General features: G+C 49.0%; 1 protein-coding gene across 3 annotated transcripts in view; it reads right to left on the minus strand.

Moving 5' to 3' along the window:
- The window catches only part of LYST (lysosomal trafficking regulator), an 864675-nt gene that overhangs the window by 798884 nt on the left and 44097 nt on the right, over positions 1–21694 (minus strand). The window contains exon 1 of one of the 3 annotated variants that reach the window (XM_063917602.1): positions 8849–9124. The exons of 1 other annotated variant lie outside the window; for it this stretch is intronic. In XM_063917602.1, the coding sequence (XP_063773672.1) occupies positions 8849–8853 (5 nt within the window). In that variant the 5' untranslated portion in view covers positions 8854–9124. Of the gene's footprint in view, positions 1–8848; positions 9127–21694 lie in introns of those variants that run through there. One more of the 3 variants, XM_063917605.1, reaches the window with a different exon arrangement.

Here is a 21694-nt window from a genome sequence, read left to right on the forward strand (position 1 = left end):
ATGGGGATTATACCAAAGCTCCCAAACGGGCGGGAAGTGCGGATGACTCTGCAGCACCGAATGAGAGAACTCCAGGTCCTCCTCAGCCAGGGTATCAAATTTGTAGAATTTAGCAAACGTGTTTGCCCCTGACCAAGTAGCTGCTCGGCAAAGTTGTAAAGCCGAGACCCCTCGGGCAGCCGCCCAAGATGAGCCCACTTTCCGTGTGGAATGGGCTTTTACAGATTTTGGCTGTGGCAGGCCTGCCACAGAATGTGCAAGCTGAATTGTACTACAAATCCAACGAGCAATCGTCTGCTTAGAAGCAGGAGCACCCAGCTTGTTGGGTGCATACAGGATAAACAGCGAATCAGATTTTCTGACTCCAGCCGTCCTGGAAACATATTTTCAGGGCCCTGACTACGTCCAGCAACTTGGAATCCTCCAAGTCCCTAGTAGCCGCAGGCACCACAATAGGCTGGTTTAAGTGAAATGCTGAAACCACCTTAGGAAGAAATTGAGGACGAGTCCTCAATTCTGCCCTGTCCGTATGAAAAATTAGGTAAGGGCTTTTATAGGATAAAGCCGCCAATTCTGAGACACGCCTGGCTGAAGCCAGGGCTAACAGCATTACCACTTTCCATGTGAGATATTTTAAGTCCACAGTGGTGAGTGGTTCAAACCAATGTGATTTTAGGAATCCCAAAACTACATTGAGATCCCAAGGTGCCACTGGAGGCACAAAAGGAGGCTGTATATGCAGTACTCCCTTGACAAACGTCTGAACTTCAGGAACAGAAGCCAGTTCTTTTTGGAAGAATATTGACAGGGCCGAAATTTGAACCTTAATGGACCCTAATTTGAGGCCCATAGACAGTCCTGTTTGCAGGAAATGCAGGAAACGACCCAGTTGAAATTCCTCTGTAGGGGCCTTCCTGGCCTCGCACCACGCAACATATTTACGCCAAATACGGTGATAATGTTGTATGGTTACATCCTTCCTGGCTTTGATCAGGGTAGGGATGACTTCATCCGGAATGCCTTTTTCCTTCAGGATCCGGCGTTCAACCGCCATGCCGTCAAACGCAGCCGCGGTAAGTCTTGGAACAGACATGGTCCCTGCTGGAGCAGGTCCTTTCTTAGAGGTAGAGGCCACGGGTCTTCCGTGAGCATCTCTTGAATTTCCGGGTACCAAGTCCTTCTTGGCCAATCCGGAGCCACGAGTATAGTCTTTACTCCTCTCCTTCTTATGATTCTCAGTACTTTTGGTATGAGAGGAAGAGGAGGGAACACATACACTGACTGGTACACCCACGGTGTTACCAGAGCGTCCACAGCTATTGCCTGAGGGTCCCTTGACCTGGCGCAATATCTGTCCAGTTTTTTGTTGAGGCGGGACGCCATCATGTCCACCTTTGGTTTTTCCCAACGGTTCACAATCATGTGGAAGACTTCTGGGTGAAGTCCCCACTCCCCCGGGTGAAGATCGTGTCTGCTGAGGAAGTCTGCTTCCCAGTTGTCCACTCCCGCAATGAACACTGCTGACAGTGCTATCACATGATTCTCTGCCCAGCGAAGAATCCTTGCCACTTCCATCATTGCCCTCCTGCTTCTTGTGCCGCCCTGTCTGTTTACGTGGGCGACTGCCGTGATGTTGTCCGACTGGATCAACACCGGCTGACCCTGAAGCAGAGGTCTTGCCTGACTTAGGGCATTGTAAATGGCCCTTAGTTCCAGGATATTTATGTGAAGTGACGTTTCCATGCTTGACCACAAGCCCTGGAAATTTCTTCCCTGTGTGACTGCTCCCCAGCCTCTCAGGCTGGCATCCGTGGTCACCAGGACCCAATCCTGAATGCCGAATCTGCGGCCCTCTAGGAGATGAGCACTCTGTAACCACCACAGGAGAGACACCCTTGTCCTTGGAGACAGGGTTATCCGCTGATGCATTTGAAGATGCGATCCGGACCATTTGTCCAGCAGATCCCACTGAAAAGTTCTTGCGTGGAATCTGCCGAATGGAATCGCTTCGTAAGAAGCCACCATCTTTCCCAGGACCCTTGTGCATTGATGTACTGACACTTGGCCTGGTCTTAGGAGGTTCCTGACTAGGTCGGATAACTCCTTGGCTTTCTCCTCCGGGAGAAACACCTTTTTCTGTACTGTGTCCAGAATCATCCCTAGGAACAGCGACGTGTCGTCGGAATCAGCTGCGATTTTGGAATATTTAGAATCCATCCGTGCTGTCGTAGTACTACTTGAGATAGTGCTACTCCGACCTCTAACTGTTCTCTGGACCTTGCCCTTATCAGGAGATCGTCCAAGTAAGGGATAATTAAGACGCCTTTTCTTCGAAGAAGAATCATCATTTCGGCCATTACCTTGGTAAAGACCCGGGGTGCCGTGGACAATCCAAACAGCAGCGTCTGAAACTGATAGTGACTGTTCTGTACCACAAACCTGAGGTACCCTTGGTGAGAAGGGCAAATTGGGACATGGAGGTAAGCATCCTTGATGTCCAGAGACACCATATAGTCCCCTTCTTCCAGGTTCGCTATCACTGCTCTGAGTGACTCCATCTTGAACTTGAACCTTTTTATGTAAGTGTTCAAGGATTTCAGATTTAAAATGGGTCTCACCGAGCCGTCCGGCTTCGGTACCACAAACAGCGTGGAATAATACCCCTTTCCCTGTTGTAGGAGGGGTACCTTGATTATCACCTGCTGGGAATACAGCTTGTGAATGGCTTCCAATACCGCCTCCCTGTCGGGGGGAGACGTTGGTAAAGCAGACTTCAGGAACCGGCGAGGGGGAGACGTCTCGAATTCCAATTTGTACCCCTGAGATACTACCTGCAGGATCCAGGGGTCCACTTGCGAGTGAGCCCACTGCGCGCTGAAATTCTTGAGACGGGCCCCCACCGTGCCCGAGTCCGCTTGTAAGGCCCCAGCGTCATGCTGAGGACTTGGCAGAAGCGGGGGAGGGCTTCTGTTCGTGGGAAGATGCTGTCTGTTGCAGTCTTTTTCCCCTTCCTCTGCCCCGGGGCAGATATGAGTGGCCTTTTGCCCGCTTGCCCTTATGGGGACGAAAGGACTGAGCCTGAAAAGACGGTATCTTTTTCTGCTGCGAGGTGACTTGGGGTAAAAAGGTGGATTTTCCAGCCGTTGCCGTGGCCACCAGGTCCGATAGACCGACCCCAAATAACTCCTCCCCTTTATACGGCAATACTTCCATATGCCGTTTGGAATCTGCATCCCCTGACCACTGTCGCGTCCATAATCCTCTTCTGGCAGAAATGGACATTGCACTTACTCTTGATGCCAGAGTGCAAATATCCCTCTGTGCATCTCGCATATATAGAAATGCATCCTTTAAATGCTCTATAGTCAATAATATATTGTCCCTGTCCAGGGTATCAATATTTTCAGTCAGGGAATCCGACCAAGCCACCCCAGCACTGCACATCCAGGCTGAGGCGATTGCTGGTCGCAGTATAATACCAGTATGTGTGTATATACTTTTAAGGATATTTTCCAGCTTCCTATCAAGCTGGTTCCTTGAGGGCGGCCGTATCAGGAGACGGTAACGCCACTTGTTTTGATAAGCGTGTGAGCGCCTTATCTACGCTAGGGGGTGTTTCCCAACGCGCCCTAACCTCTGGCGGGAAAGGGTATAATGCCAATAATTTTTTAGAAATTAGCAGTTTTTTTATCGGGGGAAACCCACGCTTCATCACACACCTCATTTAATTCATCTGATTCAGGAAAAACTACGGGTAGTTTTTTCACACCCCACATAATACCCTTTTTTGTGGTACTTGTAGTATCAGAAATGTTCAAAACCTCCTTCATTGCCGTGATCATGTAACGTGTGGCCCTACTGGAAAATACGTTTGTTTCCTCACCGTCGACACTGGAGTCAGTGTCCGTGTCAGTGTCTGTATCGACCTGAGGTAACGGGCGTTTTATAGCCCCTGACGGTGTTTGAGACGCCTGTACAGGTATTAACTGATTTGCCGGCTGTCTCATGTCGTCAACAGTCTTTTGTAAAGTGCCAACACTATCACGTAATTCTTTCCATAAGACCATCCAGTCAGGTGTCGACTCCCTAGGGGGTGACATCACTAACACAGGCAATTGCTCCGCCTCCACACCATTTTCCTCCTCATACATGCCGACACAGCGTACCGACACAGCACACACACAGGGAATGCTCTGACAGAGGACAGGACCCCACTAGCCCTTTGGGGAGACAGAGGGAGAGTTTGCCAGCACACACCAGAGCGCTATATATATATATATATATATACAGGGATAACCTTATATAAGTGTTTTTCCCTAATATAGCTGCTGTATATATTAATATGCCAATTTAGTGCCCCCCCTCTCTTGTTTTACCCTGTTTCTGTAGTGCAGGACTGCAGGGGAGAGTCAGGGAGCCTTCCTCCAACGGAGCTGTGAGGAAAAAATGGCGCTTGTGTGCTGAGGAGATAGGCTCCGCCCCTTTTTCGGCGGCCTTTCTCCCGCTTTTTTGTGGAAAACTGGCAGGGGTTAAATACATCCATATAGCCCAGGAGCTATATGTGATGTATTTTTAGCCATTTAAGGTATTTTCATTGCATCCCAGGGCGCCCCCCCCCAGCGCCCTGCACCCTCAGTGACCGGAGTGTGAAGTGTGCTGAGAGCAATGGCGCACAGCTGCGGTGCTGTGCGCTACCTTATTGAAGACAGGACGTCTTCTGCCGCCGATTTTCCGGACCTCTTCACTCTTCTGGCTCTGTAAGGGGGCCGGCGGCGCGGCTCCGGGACCCATCCATGGCTGGGCCTGTGATCGTCCCTCTGGAGCTAATGTCCAGTAGCCTAAGAAGCCCAATCCACTCTGCACGCAGGTGAGTTCGCTTCTTCTCCCCTTAGTCCCTCGATGCAGTGAGCCTGTTGCCAGCAGGTCTCACTGAAAATAAAAAAACCTATTTAAACTTTTACTCTAAGCAGCTCAGGAGAGCCACCTAGATTGCACCCTTCTCGTTCGGGCACAAAATCTAACTGAGGCTTGGAGGAGGGTCATAGGGGGAGGAGCCAGTGCACACCAGCTAGTCCTAAAGCTTTTACTTTGTGCCCAGTCTCCTGCGGAGCCGCTATCCCCATGGTCCTTTCGGAGTCCCCAGCATCCACTAGGACGTTAGAGAAAACATAGTACATATTGCAGTGTGTGTATACAGCTTGCAATGCCGATGCGTGCTCCCGCTGGGTCAGGATCGCAAGAAGAAAAAAAAATACACTGTGCAGGCAGGTCAGTTTCTTGTATAATCAAAATTGTATATAGCATATAGTCAAAGTTGTACATAGCCAAAATTACACTGTATGTATAGTCAATATCAGTGGTTCTGAGCTCCGGAGAGTTCAAGGGAAATCGCAAAAACAAAAGTGGCCTTTAGGCAGCATCGCACCGTGTGTATGCACCTTAAGATTTTGGGTAAGTTAAGCTATCTTACACTATTTCCCAGAGCTCCTGAACAAACAAAATAGTGCATACACACTGAAAAGGCCCATACACACTAGACGAGAAAGTAAAAGACATCGCTCAGAAGGGCCAATCTCATGTAGTGTGTACACTCAATGTCGTTAATGATGTGCGCTCCCTCGCATTGTTATCAACCCCCTCCCTCATCTGAACATATACCGACGAAGGAGGTCCTCGTTAACGACAGCGTCCCCCCCCCCCCCCCGTCGCTCCCTTCCCTGCTGGCATGCACTTACCGATGCCGGCACCCCCCGGGTCCTCGCAGATGCCAATATCGACGTCAGCGGGGGACGTTTAGGGTATATGGGACTTAAGATATAGCATAAGATTTAGTACAATTATTTAGCATAACCTATAGCACAGATATGGCTTCTCACTTTTGTGATGACATATGTTAACATACACATGGTACAATATGCACTAGATAGTGTACTATCTAGCCAAAATTGAGCTGCATGTTACAAAACATCGGATCCGACCCGCGGGAGTGCACACCACACTATATCGCATACAATATAGTACATACACACAGTAAGATGTAGTGCACAATATCGCACTCTAGCCAGATAGTGTGCAATATAGTGCAAAAAAAAAAAATCTTACCGCGTGTACCCAGCTAGTAAGTGTTATCTATTGCATAACAGTCCACCAGATTGCAAAGGTTCTTGGTGGGCTGTATGATGTAGTCACACAACAATGATGGCCAAGGGTCTGCAGGATGTGAAAGTGAAGAAAGAGAAAAAATGACGGGGGGAATTTCTTCACTCCCCCCGTCACCCGGCTCCATTGTAGAGCATGCTAATATGGACTTTTTGGTCGCCCTTGGGCGACCAAAAAGGGGTCCGGCCACTACACAAAGTGGGTCACGGAAGCAAGATATGCTAGATCTCCAACCAATGTAAATTAACGAACAACTATAATTCTAATTTAACATCCTCATCCTGTAGCAAGGCACGGGTATTCAGCTAGACACCTATATGTCTTGAACTGCAATAATATATAAAGCAAGTTTGATTACAAACTACCCTACATGTGAAATAGTATCTAGTTGTAATGAACTGCAATTATATGTAAAGCCTTCCTGTCCGTATGAGGATAGTCTATCTGCACTAAGAAGGAATATATATTATGTATTGCTCAGATTAGAGCATAAAGGTGACATATTTAAAAAGTAATAATGTGCAGATGAAGACGGGCATGCAAAGATTAATAAGGGTTAGCAAGGAGGTGAAACGCCAATGTGCAGAATAATTGTAGCTGTAGATCTATATGTTTAAACTATGGGGGTAATTCCGAGTTGGTCACTCGCTAGCTATTTTTTGCAGCACTGCATTCAGATAGTCGCCACCTATGGGGAGTGTATTTTTGCTTTGCAAGTGTGCGGTACAAAAAAGTTTTGTGCAGTTTCTGAGTAGCTCAGAACTTACTCAGCCACTGCGATCACTTCAGCCTGTCCAGTCCCGGAATTGACGTCAGACACCCGCCCTGCAAACACTTGGACACGCCTGCGTTTTTCCAACCACTCCCTGAAAACGGTCAGTTGACACCCATAAACTCCTACTTCCTGTCAATCTTCTTGCGATCGGCTGTGCGAATGCATTCTTCGTTAAAGCCTTCGCCCAGCACCGATCCACTCTGTACCCATACGACGCGCCTGCGCATTGCGGTGCATAAGCATGTGCAGTTTTGCCATGTTTTGACCTGATCGCAGTACTGCAAAAAATAGCTAGCGTGTGATCAGGTCGGAATGACCCCCCCTTATGCTTATATAAATCATCAAGCTTTTAACAGATACATACAGTATATCTAAATTAATCCTGCATAATCTGGTTTGACAGGAATAGTATATCTATACACTGATTGTGAAGCTTGTAATCATCAGGGGGGTAAATTAACGGGGCTAATTGGATATCCCCCTCAGTGTGCTTTAAAATTACTCTCATAAAATAAGTATTTATTTAAAGTTAATCATTCTATTGGTATCTATAAGTCCCAGACGTATACATGTATTATTGGAATAGCAATAAGATACATACATGATATTATCAGGGACGTGTCCAGAACACTACTGACATTAGGATATCATAAGAGAGTTAAAATTGTAACCTTTTGGAACTAGAAGACGACCCGTATGTTTGAAGATGGTCGGAAAACGTGTTAGGGCTTGATTCAATCGAACGCAAATTGAATAGCAGTGCGCTGTTTAGTCGGACTAGTGGATTTCCGCTCACATCCCTCCGGGGGTGTGAGCAGAAATCCAACAAAGCAAGTGGTGAAAGGCTGTTTTGTGCCCTAGCGCAGCGCAAACCAGCATCGCACTTATGCCGGAGAATGCCCGCTCTCTCGCCTAAACACTCTGTGTAAGGCGCGAATACAGGCAATCTCCCACAAAATAGCGTGCTTCCCAGCGCTATTCAATTCGCGTTCAATAGAATCGAGCCATATTCTAGATAACTGTTTAAGCCATACAGTTAAAATTGGTGGTGGTAATGTCATGATTTGGGGAGGTTTTGGTGGAGGAAAAGTTGGAGATCTCATTCACATAACATCAACTATTGTTAAGAAACGATACCACAGTATTTTAATACATCACACTGTACAAAGTGGAACCTGAAATATTGGAAAGGGGTTCATCATGCAACAAGATAATGACCATAAGGACATCTAAACTGTGTATCAAATATATGAAAAGTACAGAAAAGCAGAAAGTTCTACAAATTATAACTTTGCCACTTCAGTCACCTGATCTCTTGGTAAGGCTTAAAAACTGTTAAGTCGCAAAACTTGTGCTTGCTTTTGTAAAGTAGCATTCTGTGAAAAAGTGATTTTATACTGAATTTTTCAGTTTCCCTTTTTCTAAAAACAATGTAAACAACAACAAAAGAGCAAATGCTTAAAGAGGAAGAGCTATGTAAAAGCACAAAACAAGCTTTTACTCCTATGGAAATACTAGACATATGATCCATGTAAAACTAAACACACTAGAGAGCTAGACATGCACGGTTATACTGTGGATCAGGGATGGGGAACATGTCTGTACAGCATTGACTGCAGCTCTGCAAAATGCATATATAAATTATAATCATGCACTGTATGTCCCTATGGCCAAAATTGACATCTGTCAAATTCCCTGTCATCATACTATTACTGCATGTCATGCAGATTTTCCTTTTCCAGAATGCGTTTGTTTTACTTCACCTGATCAACTAAAGCTAAATATATATATCGATCTATGAGGATAGGTTTTACAGCACAGTAATAAATAATAGCATACATAGTAACATCCTTCAGCCCCCGCAGCAACGGCCATCAGAAAGCACCAACTAAACATAAAAAAAATGTCTGGTACCTCATCACAGCGGTGGCAGAGCCTCAAAGACGAGGCTCCACGTCTGCATAGGGCGGTAGAGAGTAGCAGTGGCAGCAGCTCTGTATCACTCGGCACTGCCCGGCTTACAGCTGAGCACAGGGTAGAATGGTAGATCATGCGCAGCCGACCAGGAAGATGGGCTCACATCGCCAGCAGCTGTAGCTGCGTTGGTGCCGCGAGACTTCCCCGGACATGGGAGCTGCGCGAGAGCTGAGGCGGAGATAGCTACGTACGAACCGGAACCGGACCCTGGCCGGAACATGCACACTGCGGCTTCCGTAATGGTAGCGTCTAGATTCTCTTCTCGCTAAGGACCTATCCCATAACCCCCTGGGTCCATGTCACAATCTATTTGGAATAGTAAAGTGTGGCGAGCGAAGCGGAGCGGAGCGAGACACCGAGCCCGATGCGTGGCGAGCGTCCAATGCTGCATAGAGAAATAAATTTGCCCCAAACGATCGGAGAACGAAGGAGACATTTAGATGCTGTAAGGGCGGAAGTGCTCTCCTGCCCTCTCGTTTTGTCACGTCCAGGTCCTTAGCACGAAGGCAACATAGACACAACCCTTCTGTAATAGGGATAGACGTCGGCAGGGGTTTATAACGCAAAATGAGTTACACAATATATAGAAAAGGACGCAACAAATAACACAGTAGAAGCAAAATGGAGTGTGCAAGACCAGAAAATAGTATATGAAAATAAGGCTGAAATGTAAAGCAAAAAAGCAATATAAGAAAGGTTTGAAGGGGAGTGAAAGAATGGAGAGGAACAGAGGCCTATGTATCAAGTTTGTTTTTTCATAAAAATTACAGTTTCTGCATAATTTTATGTATCCCTGGTATTTCAAGGAAATATATAAAAAAGGCTAATTATCATAGCAGACCGTGGTCCCATTATCATTGGGGATTATGCATACCTCCCAACTGTCCTGATTTTCGCGGGATAGTCCCATTTTCTCTGACGTCCTAGTGGATGCTGGGAACTCCGTAAGGACCATGGGGAATAGCGGCTCCGCAGGAGACTGGGCACAAAAAGAAAATCTTTAGGACTACCTGGTGTGCACTGGCTCCTCCCCCTATGACCCTCCTCCAAGCCTCAGTTAGATTTTTGTGCCCGACCGAGCTGGGTGCAATCTAGGGGGCACTCCTGAGCTTCTTAGGAAAAGTTAGTTTTAGGTTTTTTATTTTCAGTGAGACCTGCTGGCAACAGGCTCACTGCATCGAGGGACTAAGGGGAGAAGAAGCGAACCTGCCTGCTTGCAGCCAGCTTGGGCTTCTTAGGCTACTGGACACCATTAGCTCCAGAGGGACCGAACACAGGCCCAGCCTCGGAGTCCGGTCCCAGAGCCGCGCCGCCGGCCCCCTTACAGAGCCAGAAGCAAGAAGAAGTCCGGAAAATCGGCGGCAGAAGACATCAGTCTTCACCAAGGTAGCGCACAGCACTGCAGCTGTGCGCCATTGCTCCTCATGCACACCACACGCTCCGGTCACTGATGGGTGCAGGGCGCTGGGGGGGGGGGCGCCCTGAGCAGCAATATGAACACCTTGGCTGGCTAAAATACATCACATATAACCCCCAGGGCTATATGGATGTATATTAACCCCTGCCAGATTCCTGAAAAAAGCGGGAGAAAAGTCAGCCGAGAAGGGGGCGGAGCCTATCTCCTCAGCACACTGGCGCCATTTTCCCTCACAGCTCCGCTGGAAGGACGTCTCCCTGACTCTCCCCTGCAGTCCTGCACTACAGAAAAGGGTAAAACAAGAGGGGGGGGCACTAATTAGGCGCAGTATAATATAAACAGCAGCTATAAGGGGAAAAACACTCTGTATAGTGTTATCCCAACATATATATAGCGCTCTGGTGTGTGCTGGCATACTCTCCCTCTGTCTCCCCAAAGGGCTAGTGGGGTCCTGTCCTCTATCAGAGCATTCCCTGTGTGTGTGCTGTGTGTCGGTACGACTGTGTCGACATGTATGAGCAGGAAAATGATGTGGAGGCGGAGCAATTGCCTATAATGGAGATGTCGACACCTGAGTGGATGGGCTTATGGAAGGAATTACGTGAAAGTGTCAGCTCTTTACAAAAGACGGTTGATGACATGAGACAGCCGGCTACTCAGCTTGTGCCTGTCCAGGCGTCTCAAAGACCATCAGGGGCTCTAAAACGCCCGCTACCTCAGATGGCAGATAGAGACGCCGACACGGATACTGACTCCAGTGTCGACGATGAAGAGACGAATGTGACTTCCAGTAGGGCCACACGTTACATGATTGAGGCAATGAAAAATGTTTAACACATTTCTGATAGTACAAGTACCACTAAAAAGGGTATTATGTTTGGTGACAAAAAACTACCTGTAGTTTTTCCTGCATCTAAGGAATTAAATGAAGTGTGTGATGAAGCGTGGGTTTCTCCCGATAAAAAACTGATAATTCCTAAAAGGTTATTGGCATCATACCCCTTCCCGCCAGAGGATAGGGCACGTTGGGAAACACCCCCTAGGGTGGATAAAGCGCTCACACGCTTGTCTAAACAGGTGGCACTACCGTCTCCTGATACGGCCGCCCTTAAGAAACCTACTGACAGAAAGCAGGAGAATATCCTAAAATGTATATACACTCACACGGGTGTTATACTGCGACCAGCAATCGCCTCAGCCTGGATGTGCAGTGCTGGGGTGGCTTGGTCGGATTCCCTGACTGAAAATATTGATACCCTGGATAGGGACAGTATATTACTGACTATAGAGCATTTAAAAGATGCATTTTTATATATGCGTGATGCACAGAGGGATATTTGCCGACTGGCATCAAGAGTAAGTGCGCTGTCCATATCTGCCAGAAGAGGGTTATGGACGCGGCAGTGGTCAGGTGATGCTGATTCCAAAAGGCATATGGAAGTATTGCCTTATAAAGGGGAGGAGGTATTTGGGGTAGGTCTATCGGACCAGGTGTCCACGGCAACTGCTGGGAAATCCACATTTTTACCCCAGGTAGCCTCTCAACATAAGAAGACGCCGTATTATCAGGCGCAGTCCTTTCGATCCCATAAGGGCAAGCGGGCAAAAGGCTCCTCATTTCTGCCCCGTGGCAGAGGGAGAGGAAAAAGGCTGCAGCAAACAGCCAGTTCCCAGGAACAGAAGCCCTCTCCCGCTTCTGCCAAGTCCTCAGCATGACGCTGGGGCTCTACAAGCGGACTCAGGCACGGTGGGGGCCCGTCTCAAGAATTTCAGCGCGCAGTGGGCTCACTCACAAGTGGACCCCTGGATCCTTCAGGTGGTATCTCAGGGGTACAAATTGGAATTCGAGACGTCTCCCCCCCGCCGTTTCCTAAAGTCTGCCTTACCGACGTCTCCCTCCGACAGGGAGGCGGTATTGGAAGCCATTCACAAGCTGTATTCTCAGCAGGTGATAATCAAGGTACCCCTCCTGCAACAGGGAAGGGGGTATTATTCCACGCTGTTTGTGGTACCGAAGCCGGATGGCTCGGTGAGACCTATTTTAAATCTAAAATCTTTGAACACTTACATACAGAGGTTCAAATTCAAGATGGAGTCACTCAGAGCGGTGATCGCGAACCTGGAAGAAGGGGATTATATGGTGTCTCTGGACATCAAGGATACTTACCTCCATGTCCCAATTTACCCTTCTCACCAAGGGTACCTCAGGTTTGTGGTACAGAACTGCCACTATCAGTTTCAGAAGCTGCCGTTTGGATTGTCCACGGCGCCCCGGGTCTTTACCAAAGTAATGGCCGAAATGATGATACTCCTTCGAAGGAAGGGAGTTTTAATTATCCCTTACTTGGACGATCTCCTGATAAGGGCAAGATCCAAGGAACAGTTGGTAGTCGGAGTAGCACTATCTCAAGTAGTGCTGCGGCAGCACGGTTGGATTCTCAATATCCCAAAATCGCAGCTGATCCCGACGACACGTCTTCTATTTCTAGGGATGATCCTGGACACAGTCCAAAAAAAAAAAGGTGTTTCTCCCGGAAGAGAAAGCCAGAGAGTTATCCGAGCTAGTCAGAAACCTCCTAAAACCAGGCCAAGTATCAGTGCATCAATGCACAAGGGTCCTGGGAAAAATGGTGGCTTCCTACGAAGCAATCTCATTCGGCAGATTCCATGCAAGAACATTCCAGTGGGACCTGCTGGAAAAATGGTCCGGATCGCATCTTCAGATGCATCGACGGATAACCCTGTCCCCAAGGACAAGGGTGTCTCTCCTGTGGTGGTTGCAGAGTGCTCATCTTCTAGAGGGCCGCAGATTCGGCATTCAGGACTGGGTCCTGGTGACCACAGATGCCAGCCTGCGAGGCTGGGGAGCAGTCACACAGGGAAGAAACTTCCAGGGTTTGTGGTCAAGCCTGGAGACATCACTTCACATAAATATCCTGGAGTTAAGAGCCATTTACAATGCTCTAAGCCAAGCAAGACCTCTGCTTCAAGGTCAGCCGGTGCTGATCCAGTCGGACAACATCACGGCAGTCGCCCACATAAACAGACAGGGCGGCACAAGAAGCAGGAGGGCAATGGCAGAAGCTGCAAGGATTCTTCGCTGGGCGGAAAATCATGTGATAGCACTGTCAGCAGTGTTCATTCCGGGAGTGGACAACTGGGAAGCAGACTTCCTCAGCAGGCACGACCTCCACCCGGGAGAGTGGGGACTTCACCCAGAAGTCTTCCACATGATTGTAAACCGTTGGGAAAAACCAAAAGGTGGACATGATGGCGTCCCGCCTCAACAAAAAACTGGACAGGTATTGCGCCAGGTCAAGGGACCCTCAAGCAATAGCTGTGGACACTCTGGTAACACCGGGGGTGTACCAGTCAGTGTATGTGTTCCCTCCTCTGCCTCTCATACCCAAGGTGCTGAGGATTATACGGCAGGGAGGAGTAAGAACTATTCTCGTGGCTCCGGATTGGCCAAGAAGGACTTGGTACCCGGAACTTCAAGAAATGCTCACAGAGGACCCGTGGCCTCTACCTCTGAGAAGGGACCTGCTCCAGCAGGGACCCTGTCTGTTCCAAGACTTACCGCGGCTGCGTTTGACGGCATGGTGGTTGAACGCCGGATCCTAAAGGAAAAAGGCATTCCAGACGAAGTCATCCCTACTTTGATAAAAGCCAGAAAGGATGTAACCGCAAAGCATTATCACCGCATCTGGCGGAAATATGTTGCGTGGTGCGAGGCCAAAAAGGCCCCGACGGAGGAATTTCAACTGGGTCGATTCCTGCATTTCCTGCAAGCAGGAGTGTCTATGGGCCTAAAATTAGGATCCATTAAGGTCCAGATTTCGGCCCTGTCGATTTTCTTTCAGAGAGAACTGGCTTCAGTGCCTGAAGTCCAGACGTTTGTTAAGGGAGTGCTACATATACAGCCTCCTTTTGTGCCTCCAGTGGCACCCTGGGATCTGAATGTTGTTTTGGGTTTCCTAAAATCACATTGGTTTGAACCACTCAACACTGTGGACTTAAAATATCTCACATGGAAAGTGGTCATGCTGTTGGCCCTGGCTTCAGCCAGGCGTGGGTCAGAATTGGCGGCTTTATCCTGTAAAAGCCCTTACCTGATTTTTCATACGGACAGGGCAGAATTGAGGACTCGTCCTCAATTTCTCCCAAAGGTGGTTTCAGCATTTCATCTGAACCAACCTATTGTGGTGCCTGCGGCTACTAAGGACTTGGAGGACTCCAAGTTGCTGGACGTTGTCAGGGCCCTGAAAATATATGTTTCCAGGACGGCTGGAGTCAGAAAATCTGACTCGCTATTTATCCTGTACGCACCCAACAAGCTGGGTGCTCCTGCTTCTAAGCAGACTATTGCTCGCTGGATTTGTAGTACAATTCAGCTTGCGCATTCTGTGGCAGGCCTGCCACAGCCAAAATCTGTAAAAGCCCACTCCACAAGGAAGGTGGGCTCATCTTGGGCGGCTGCCCGAGGGGTCTCGGCTTTACAACTTTGCCGAGCAGCTACTTGGTCAGGGGCAAACACGTTTGCTAAATTCTACAAATTTGATACCCTGGCTGAGGAGGACCTGGAGTTCTCTCATTCGGTGCTGCAGAGTCATCCGCACTCTCCCGCCCGTTTGGGAGCTTTGGTATAATCCCCATGGTCCTTACGGAGTCCCCAGCATCCACTTAGGACGTCAGAGAAAATAAGAATTTACTTACCGATAATTCTATTTCTCGTAGTCCGTAGTGGATGCTGGGCGCCCATCCCAAGTGCGGATTATCTGCAATACTTGTACATAGTTATTGTTAACAAATCGGGTTATTGTTGTTGTGATCCATCTATCCAGAGGCTCCTCTGTTATCATGCTGTTAACTGGGTTCATATCACAAGTTGTACGGTGTGATTGGTGTGGCTGGTATGAGTCTTACCCGGGATTCAAAATCCTTCCTTATTGTGTACGCTCGTCCGGGCACAGTATCCTAACTGAGGCTTGGAGGAGGGTCATAGGGGGAGGAGCCAGTGCACACCAGGTAGTCCTAAAGCTTTTCTTTTTGTGCCCAGTCTCCTGCGGAGCCGCTATTCCCCATGGTCCTTACGGAGTTCCCAGCATCCACTACGGACTACGAGAAATAGAATTATCGGTAAGTAAATTCTTATTTTTTTAGGACTGTCCCAACCGCGGGCTACAGTGTCCCGCGATGGGGAGGGGGGGGGGGGGGGGGGGGCAGTTGGGAGGTTCCTGTAGGCAGAGTAGCGGTGAATAGACACTGTGCGCATGCACACAACGTCTATTCACTAGAGACGGGGGGGGGGGGGGGGGAGGGAGCATGCCAACTGGGTAGATGCTAGATCCAAGTGGCCTAAAGGACCTATGGCATCAGGGGGAGGAGCCACATCACCAGGGGGTGGGCCACAGAGCCAGAAGCGTGGCGGGCGAACATTTTGAGTACCCTGTTCGGCTGTGGCTCCTCCCCCTGGTAATGTGGCTACGCCCCCTGGTGAAGTCAGAGGTCTCTTACCCAACTTGGATTTAGAACCAACCATGCCAGCAGCACATACAGCGCTGGGTATGCCCCCATGGTGACGAAAAATGGGCGTGGCTCACGATCGCAGCACTCCCGTGAAACAACGCTTCATGTCCTTTAGGCCACGCCCCTTTTGGGGCATGTATGTATTATGGTCTGACCTATATGTATCCCATTGGTTTACGCCATCCTCAGATGATGCGAATTAAATTCTGCCTATGGAGGAATTCTCGCAGGAGAGGAATTTCACGTTCCCTCAGCCTCCAGCTTTGGAATCGGACAATGGCCCTCATTCCGAGTTGATAGCATGTAGCAACTTTGTGTTGCTCGTGCGATCAACTTCACGCCGCCTATGGGGGAGTGTATTTTAGCATAGCAGGGCTGCAATCGCTTGTGCAGCTCTGCTATGCTAAAAAAGTTTCCTGCAAAACAAGACCATGGTATGAGTTACTTACCCTGTGCGATCATCCAGCGACGAAGGTCCCGGAATTGACGTCAGATATTCGCCCTCCAAATGCCTGGACACGCCTGTGTTCACCTCACCACGCCCCGGATTGCCTCCCGCCTGTCAGTCTTCTTGCGATCGCCGCTGCGATCACTTTTTCCGAGCAACGAAGCGCGTGCGCAATGCATCTGCCACACATGTACAGTTCTGACCCGTTTGCTCCGCTGCGACAAAATGCAGCATGCGAACGGGTCGGAACGACGCCCCATGTTACATTCTATGATGTAAATCGCAGGGAAAGTGCTTCTCGCAACCGCTGTCCCTGCAAGTTAGAAATAAGGCCTTATACAGCTACAGTTGCAGTTTTGCCATTTTAGCAAAACTGCAACTGCTTGCGATTGCATGCTGGGGGCCTCCCAGCACAGGGCAAAGCCGCCCAGCATGCAAATGCCAAGCAGTGATGTCATTCAGTTGCATTGCTGAATTGTGGCTGCAAAGGCAGGAGCAGACTGGGCATTTTTGGTGTCGCAGCAGCCACCCCGAACCCACCCCCGTTTTTGACGGAACGCCCCGTAATGCCGCCCGGAAGGTTGCCTCTCCCTCTCAATCTGGCAGAGGTGTTGGCATAAGTAAAATGCGATCGCATCTCACTCTGGTGGTCAATCCGAGTTGATCGCTAGCTGCATTCGTTCGCTGTGCAGCGATGAGGCAAAAAAACTGCACTTCTGCGCATGCGTATGTGGCGCAGTGCGCACGCGCGACGTACTATTACAATGAACGATGTAGTTTCACACGGTCTAGCAAAGCTTTTCAGTCGCACTGCTGGCCACAGAGTGATTGACATGAAGTGGGCGTTTCTGGGTGTCAACTGACCGTTTTCAGGGAGCGTGCGGAAAAACGCAGGCGTGGCTGGGCGAACGCAGGGCATGTTTGTGACGTCAAAACAGGAACTGAACAGTCTGAAGTGATCGCAAGCGCTGAGTAGGTTTTGAGCTACTCTGAAACTGCACAAAAGAACTTTGTAGCCGCTCTGCGATTCCTTCGTTCGCACTTCTGCTAAGCTAAAATACACTCCCAGTGGGCGGTGGCATAGCGTTTGCACGGCTGCTAAAAACTGCTAGCGAGCGATCAACTCGGAATGACCACCTCTGTGCACACGCTCAGAGCAACTTCTGCGTGTTCACATTGGGCATAAATACTTCAGTATGCAATCGCGTTACTGATACGATCCATACGGAATAAGGTCAATAGGGCTTAACTCAGTAAGGATTGCATTTGCAAAGATGCTCGCAGCAGCTTTACAAATGCAATCCTTAGCAATACAAACTTACTCAGACTAGCAGTCACAGTGCTGCTTGTGAGGCCAAGGAAACTGCATCTGAGACGCAGTCCTTGGCCTCGCCACTCCCAGAAAACGGGGGCGACATGCCCCTGCTTCGATCCAACCTGAATCGGGCCCATAGTGGGGATATTTGTGTAGAAAATAAAAAAGTCTGCAGCAATAAGGACTGTTAATTGCGGCACTACTGCAATTATTAATACATAGGTCGATCGACAGAGAGGTAGCTGTAGGATCCTGCTCAACCATTCAGATTTTTGGCTTTATTCAGAGATTTATGCAATGTTGATGTTTGCCACTGCGCCATGATGGTCTTGCGATGGTGGTCACACTGAATGTTTATTCACAAAGTGATTGACAGTAAGTGATTATTTGCAAGAGGTAACCGGGGTGATGACTCAAAGGCAGGCGCTTCACAGCTTTCAACTGCAATCCCGTACGTATTTCCAATGGTCATGCTGCGTGACTGTATGGTTACTCAGAAGATTGATGTATTTTTACAAAGCTGGCGGTTCAGAGCCACTGCCTGTGGGCATCTCAGTTCCAATCCCAGCAGAGCCACTCTGTACAAGTTTGCAGCTGTGGTGGCATTAGCATACATCTCTAAATCAGGCCATTTGTTTCAAACACATTGGATCGGGTAGCACTCTCTGCCTGTTTCGTAGCAATGTACTGATTGATCATCCACCAAACAGTAGAGTTGCAGAATTAAAGGTATATCATTGATGGTGCTATTGTTATTTCTCTGACGTCCTAGTGGATGCTGGGGACTCCGAAAGGACCATGGGGAATAGCGGCTCCGCAGGAGACTGGGCACAAAAGTAAAAGCTTTAGGACTACCTGGTGTGCACTGGCTCCTCCCCCTATGACCCTCCTCCAAGCCTCAGTTAGTTAGATTTTTGTGCCCGAACGAGAAGGGTGCTCACTAGGTGGCTCTCCTGAGCTGCTTAGTAAAAAAAGTTTAAGTAGGTTTTTTATTTTCAGTGAATCCTGCTGGCAACAGGTTCACTGCACCGAGGGACTAAGGGGAGAAGAAGCGAACTCACCTGCGTGCAGAGTGGATTGGGCTTCTTAGGCTACTGGACATTAGCTCCAGAGGGACGATCACAGGCCCAGCCATGGATGGGTCCCAGAGCCGCGCCGCCGGCCCCCTTACAGAGCCAGAAGACTGAAGAGGTCCGGAAAATCGGCGGCAGAAGACGTCCTGTCTTCAATAAGGTAGCGCACAGTACCGCAGCTGTGCGCCATTGCTCTCAGCACACTTCACACTCCGGTCACTGAGGGTGCAGGGCGCTGGGGGGGGGCGCCCTGAGATGCAATAAAAACACCTTAGATGGCAAAAAAATACATCACATATAGCTCCTGGGCTATATGGATGCATTTAACCCCTGCCAATTTTTCCTTAAAAAAGCGGGAGAAAGGCCGCCGAGAAGGGGCGGAGCCTATCTCCTCAGCACACTGGCGCCATTTTCCCTCACAGCTCCGTTGGAGGGAAGCTCCCTGACTCTCCCCTGCAGTCCTCTACAGAAACAGGGTAAAACAAGAGAGGAGGGGGCACTAATTTGGCAGATAAATCTATACAGCAGCTATATAAGGGAAAAACACTTATATAAGGTTATCCCTGTATATATATAGCGCTCTGGTGTGTGCTGGCAAACTCTCCCTGTCTCCCCAAAGGGCTAGTGGGGTCCTGTCCTCTATCAGAGCATTCCCTGTGTGTGTGCTGTGTGTCGGTACGTTGTGTCGACATGTATGAGGAGGAAAATGGTATGGAGGCGGAGCAATTGCCTGTAATAGTGATGTCACCCCCTAGGGACTCGACACCTGACTGGATGGTCTTATGGAAGGAATTACGCGATAGTGTCAGCACTTTACAAAAGACTGTTGACGACATGAGACAGCCGGCAAATCAGTTATTACCTGTACAGGCGTCTCAAACACCGTCAGGGGCTCTAAAGCGCCCGTTACCTCAGATGGTCGACACAGACACGGACACTGACTCCAGTGTCGACGGTGAGGAAACAAACGTATTTTCCAGTAGGGCCACACGTTACATGATCACGGCAATGAAGGAGGTTTTGAACATTTCTGATACTACAAGTACCACAAAAAAGGGTATTATGTGGGGTGTGAAAAAACTACCCGTAGTTTTTCCTGAATCAGATTAATTAAATGAGGTGTGTGATGAAGCGTGGGTTTCCCCCGATAAAAAAACTGCTAATTTCTAAAAAATTATTGGCATTATACCCTTTCCCGCCAGAGGTTAGGGCGCGTTGGGAAACACCCCCTAGGGTAGATAAGGCGCTCACGCTTATCAAAACAAGTGGCGTTACCGTCTCCTGATACGGCCGCCCTCAAGGAACCAGCTGATAGGAAGCTGGAAAATATCCTAAAAAGTATATACACACATACTGGTATTATACTGCGACCAGCAATCGCCTCAGCCTGGATGTGCAGTGCTGGGGTGGCTTGGTCGGATTCCCTGACTGAAAATATTGATACCCTGGACAGGGACAGTATATTATTGACTATAGAGCATTTAAAGGATGCATTTCTATATATGCGAGATGCACAGAGGGATATTTGCACTCTGGCATCAAGAGTAAGTGCGCTGTCCATTTCTGCCAGAAGAGGGTTATGGACGCGACAGTGGTCAGGTGATGCGGATTCCAAACGGCATATGGAAGTATTGCCGTATAAAGGGGAGGAGTTATTTGGGGTCGGTCTATCGGACCTGGTGGCCACGGCAACGGCTGGGAAATCCACCTTTTTACCCCAGGTCACCTCTCAGCAGAAAAAGACACCGTCTTTTCAGGCTCAGTCCTTTCGTCCCCATAAGGGCAAGCGGGCAAAAGGCCACTCATATCTGCCCCGGGGCAGAGGAAGGGGAAAAAGACTGCAGCAGGCAGCCTCTTCCCAGGAACAGAAGCCCTCCCCCGCTTCTGCCAAGTCCTCAGCATGACGCTGGGGCCTTACAAGCGGACTCAGGCACGGTGGGGGCCCGTCTCAAGAATTTCAGCGCGCAGTGGGCTCACTCGCAAGTGGACCCCTGGATCCTGCAGGTAGTATCTCAGGGGTACAAATTGGAATTCGAGACGTCTCCCCCTCGCCGGTTCCTGAAGTCTGCTTTACCAACGTCTCCCTCCGACAGGGAGGCGGTATTGGAAGCCATTCACAAGCTGTATTCCCAGCAGGTGATAATCAAGGTACCCCTCCTACAACAGGGAAAGGGGTATTATTCCACGCTGTTTGTGGTCCTGAAGCCGGACGGCTCGGTGAGACCTATTTTAAATCTGAAATCCTTGAACACTTACATACAAAAGGTTCAAATTCAAGATGGAGTCACTCAGAGCAGTGATAGCGAACCTGGAAGAAGGGGACTATATGGTGTCTCTGGACATCAAGGATGCTTACCTCCATGTCCCAATTTGCCCTTCTCACCAAGGGTACCTCAGGTTTGTGGTACAGAACTGTCACTATCAGTTTCAGACGCTGCCGTTTGGATTGTCCACGGCACCCCGGGTCTTTACCAAGGTAATGGCCGAAATGATGATTCTTCTTCGAAGAAAAGGCGTCTTAATTATCCCTTACTTGGACGATCTCCTGATAAGGGCAAGGTCCAGAGAACAGTTAGAGGTCGGAGTAGCACTATCTCAAGTAGTACTACGACAGCACGGGTGGATTCTAAATATTCCAAAATCGCAGCTGATTCCAACGACACGTCTGCTGTTCCTAGGGATGATTCTGGACACAGTCCAGAAAAAGGTGTTTCTCCCGGAGGAGAAAGCCAGGGAGTTATCCGCCCTAGTCAGGAACCTTCTAAAACCAGGCCAAGTGTCAGTGCATCAATGCACAAGGGTCCTGGGAAAAATGGTGGCTTCTTACGAAGCGATTCCATTCGGCAGATTCCACGCAAGAACTTTTCAGTGGGATCTGCTGGACAAATGGTCCGGATCGCATCTTCAAATGCATCAGCGGATAACCCTGTCTCCAAGGACAAGGGTGTCTCTCCTGTGGTGGTTACAGAGTGCTCATCTTCTAGAGGGCCGCAGATTCGGC

This window comes from Pseudophryne corroboree, chromosome 4 (genome assembly GCF_028390025.1).
Source record: "Pseudophryne corroboree isolate aPseCor3 chromosome 4, aPseCor3.hap2, whole genome shotgun sequence".
Taxonomy (NCBI): Eukaryota; Metazoa; Chordata; class Amphibia; order Anura; family Myobatrachidae; genus Pseudophryne; species Pseudophryne corroboree.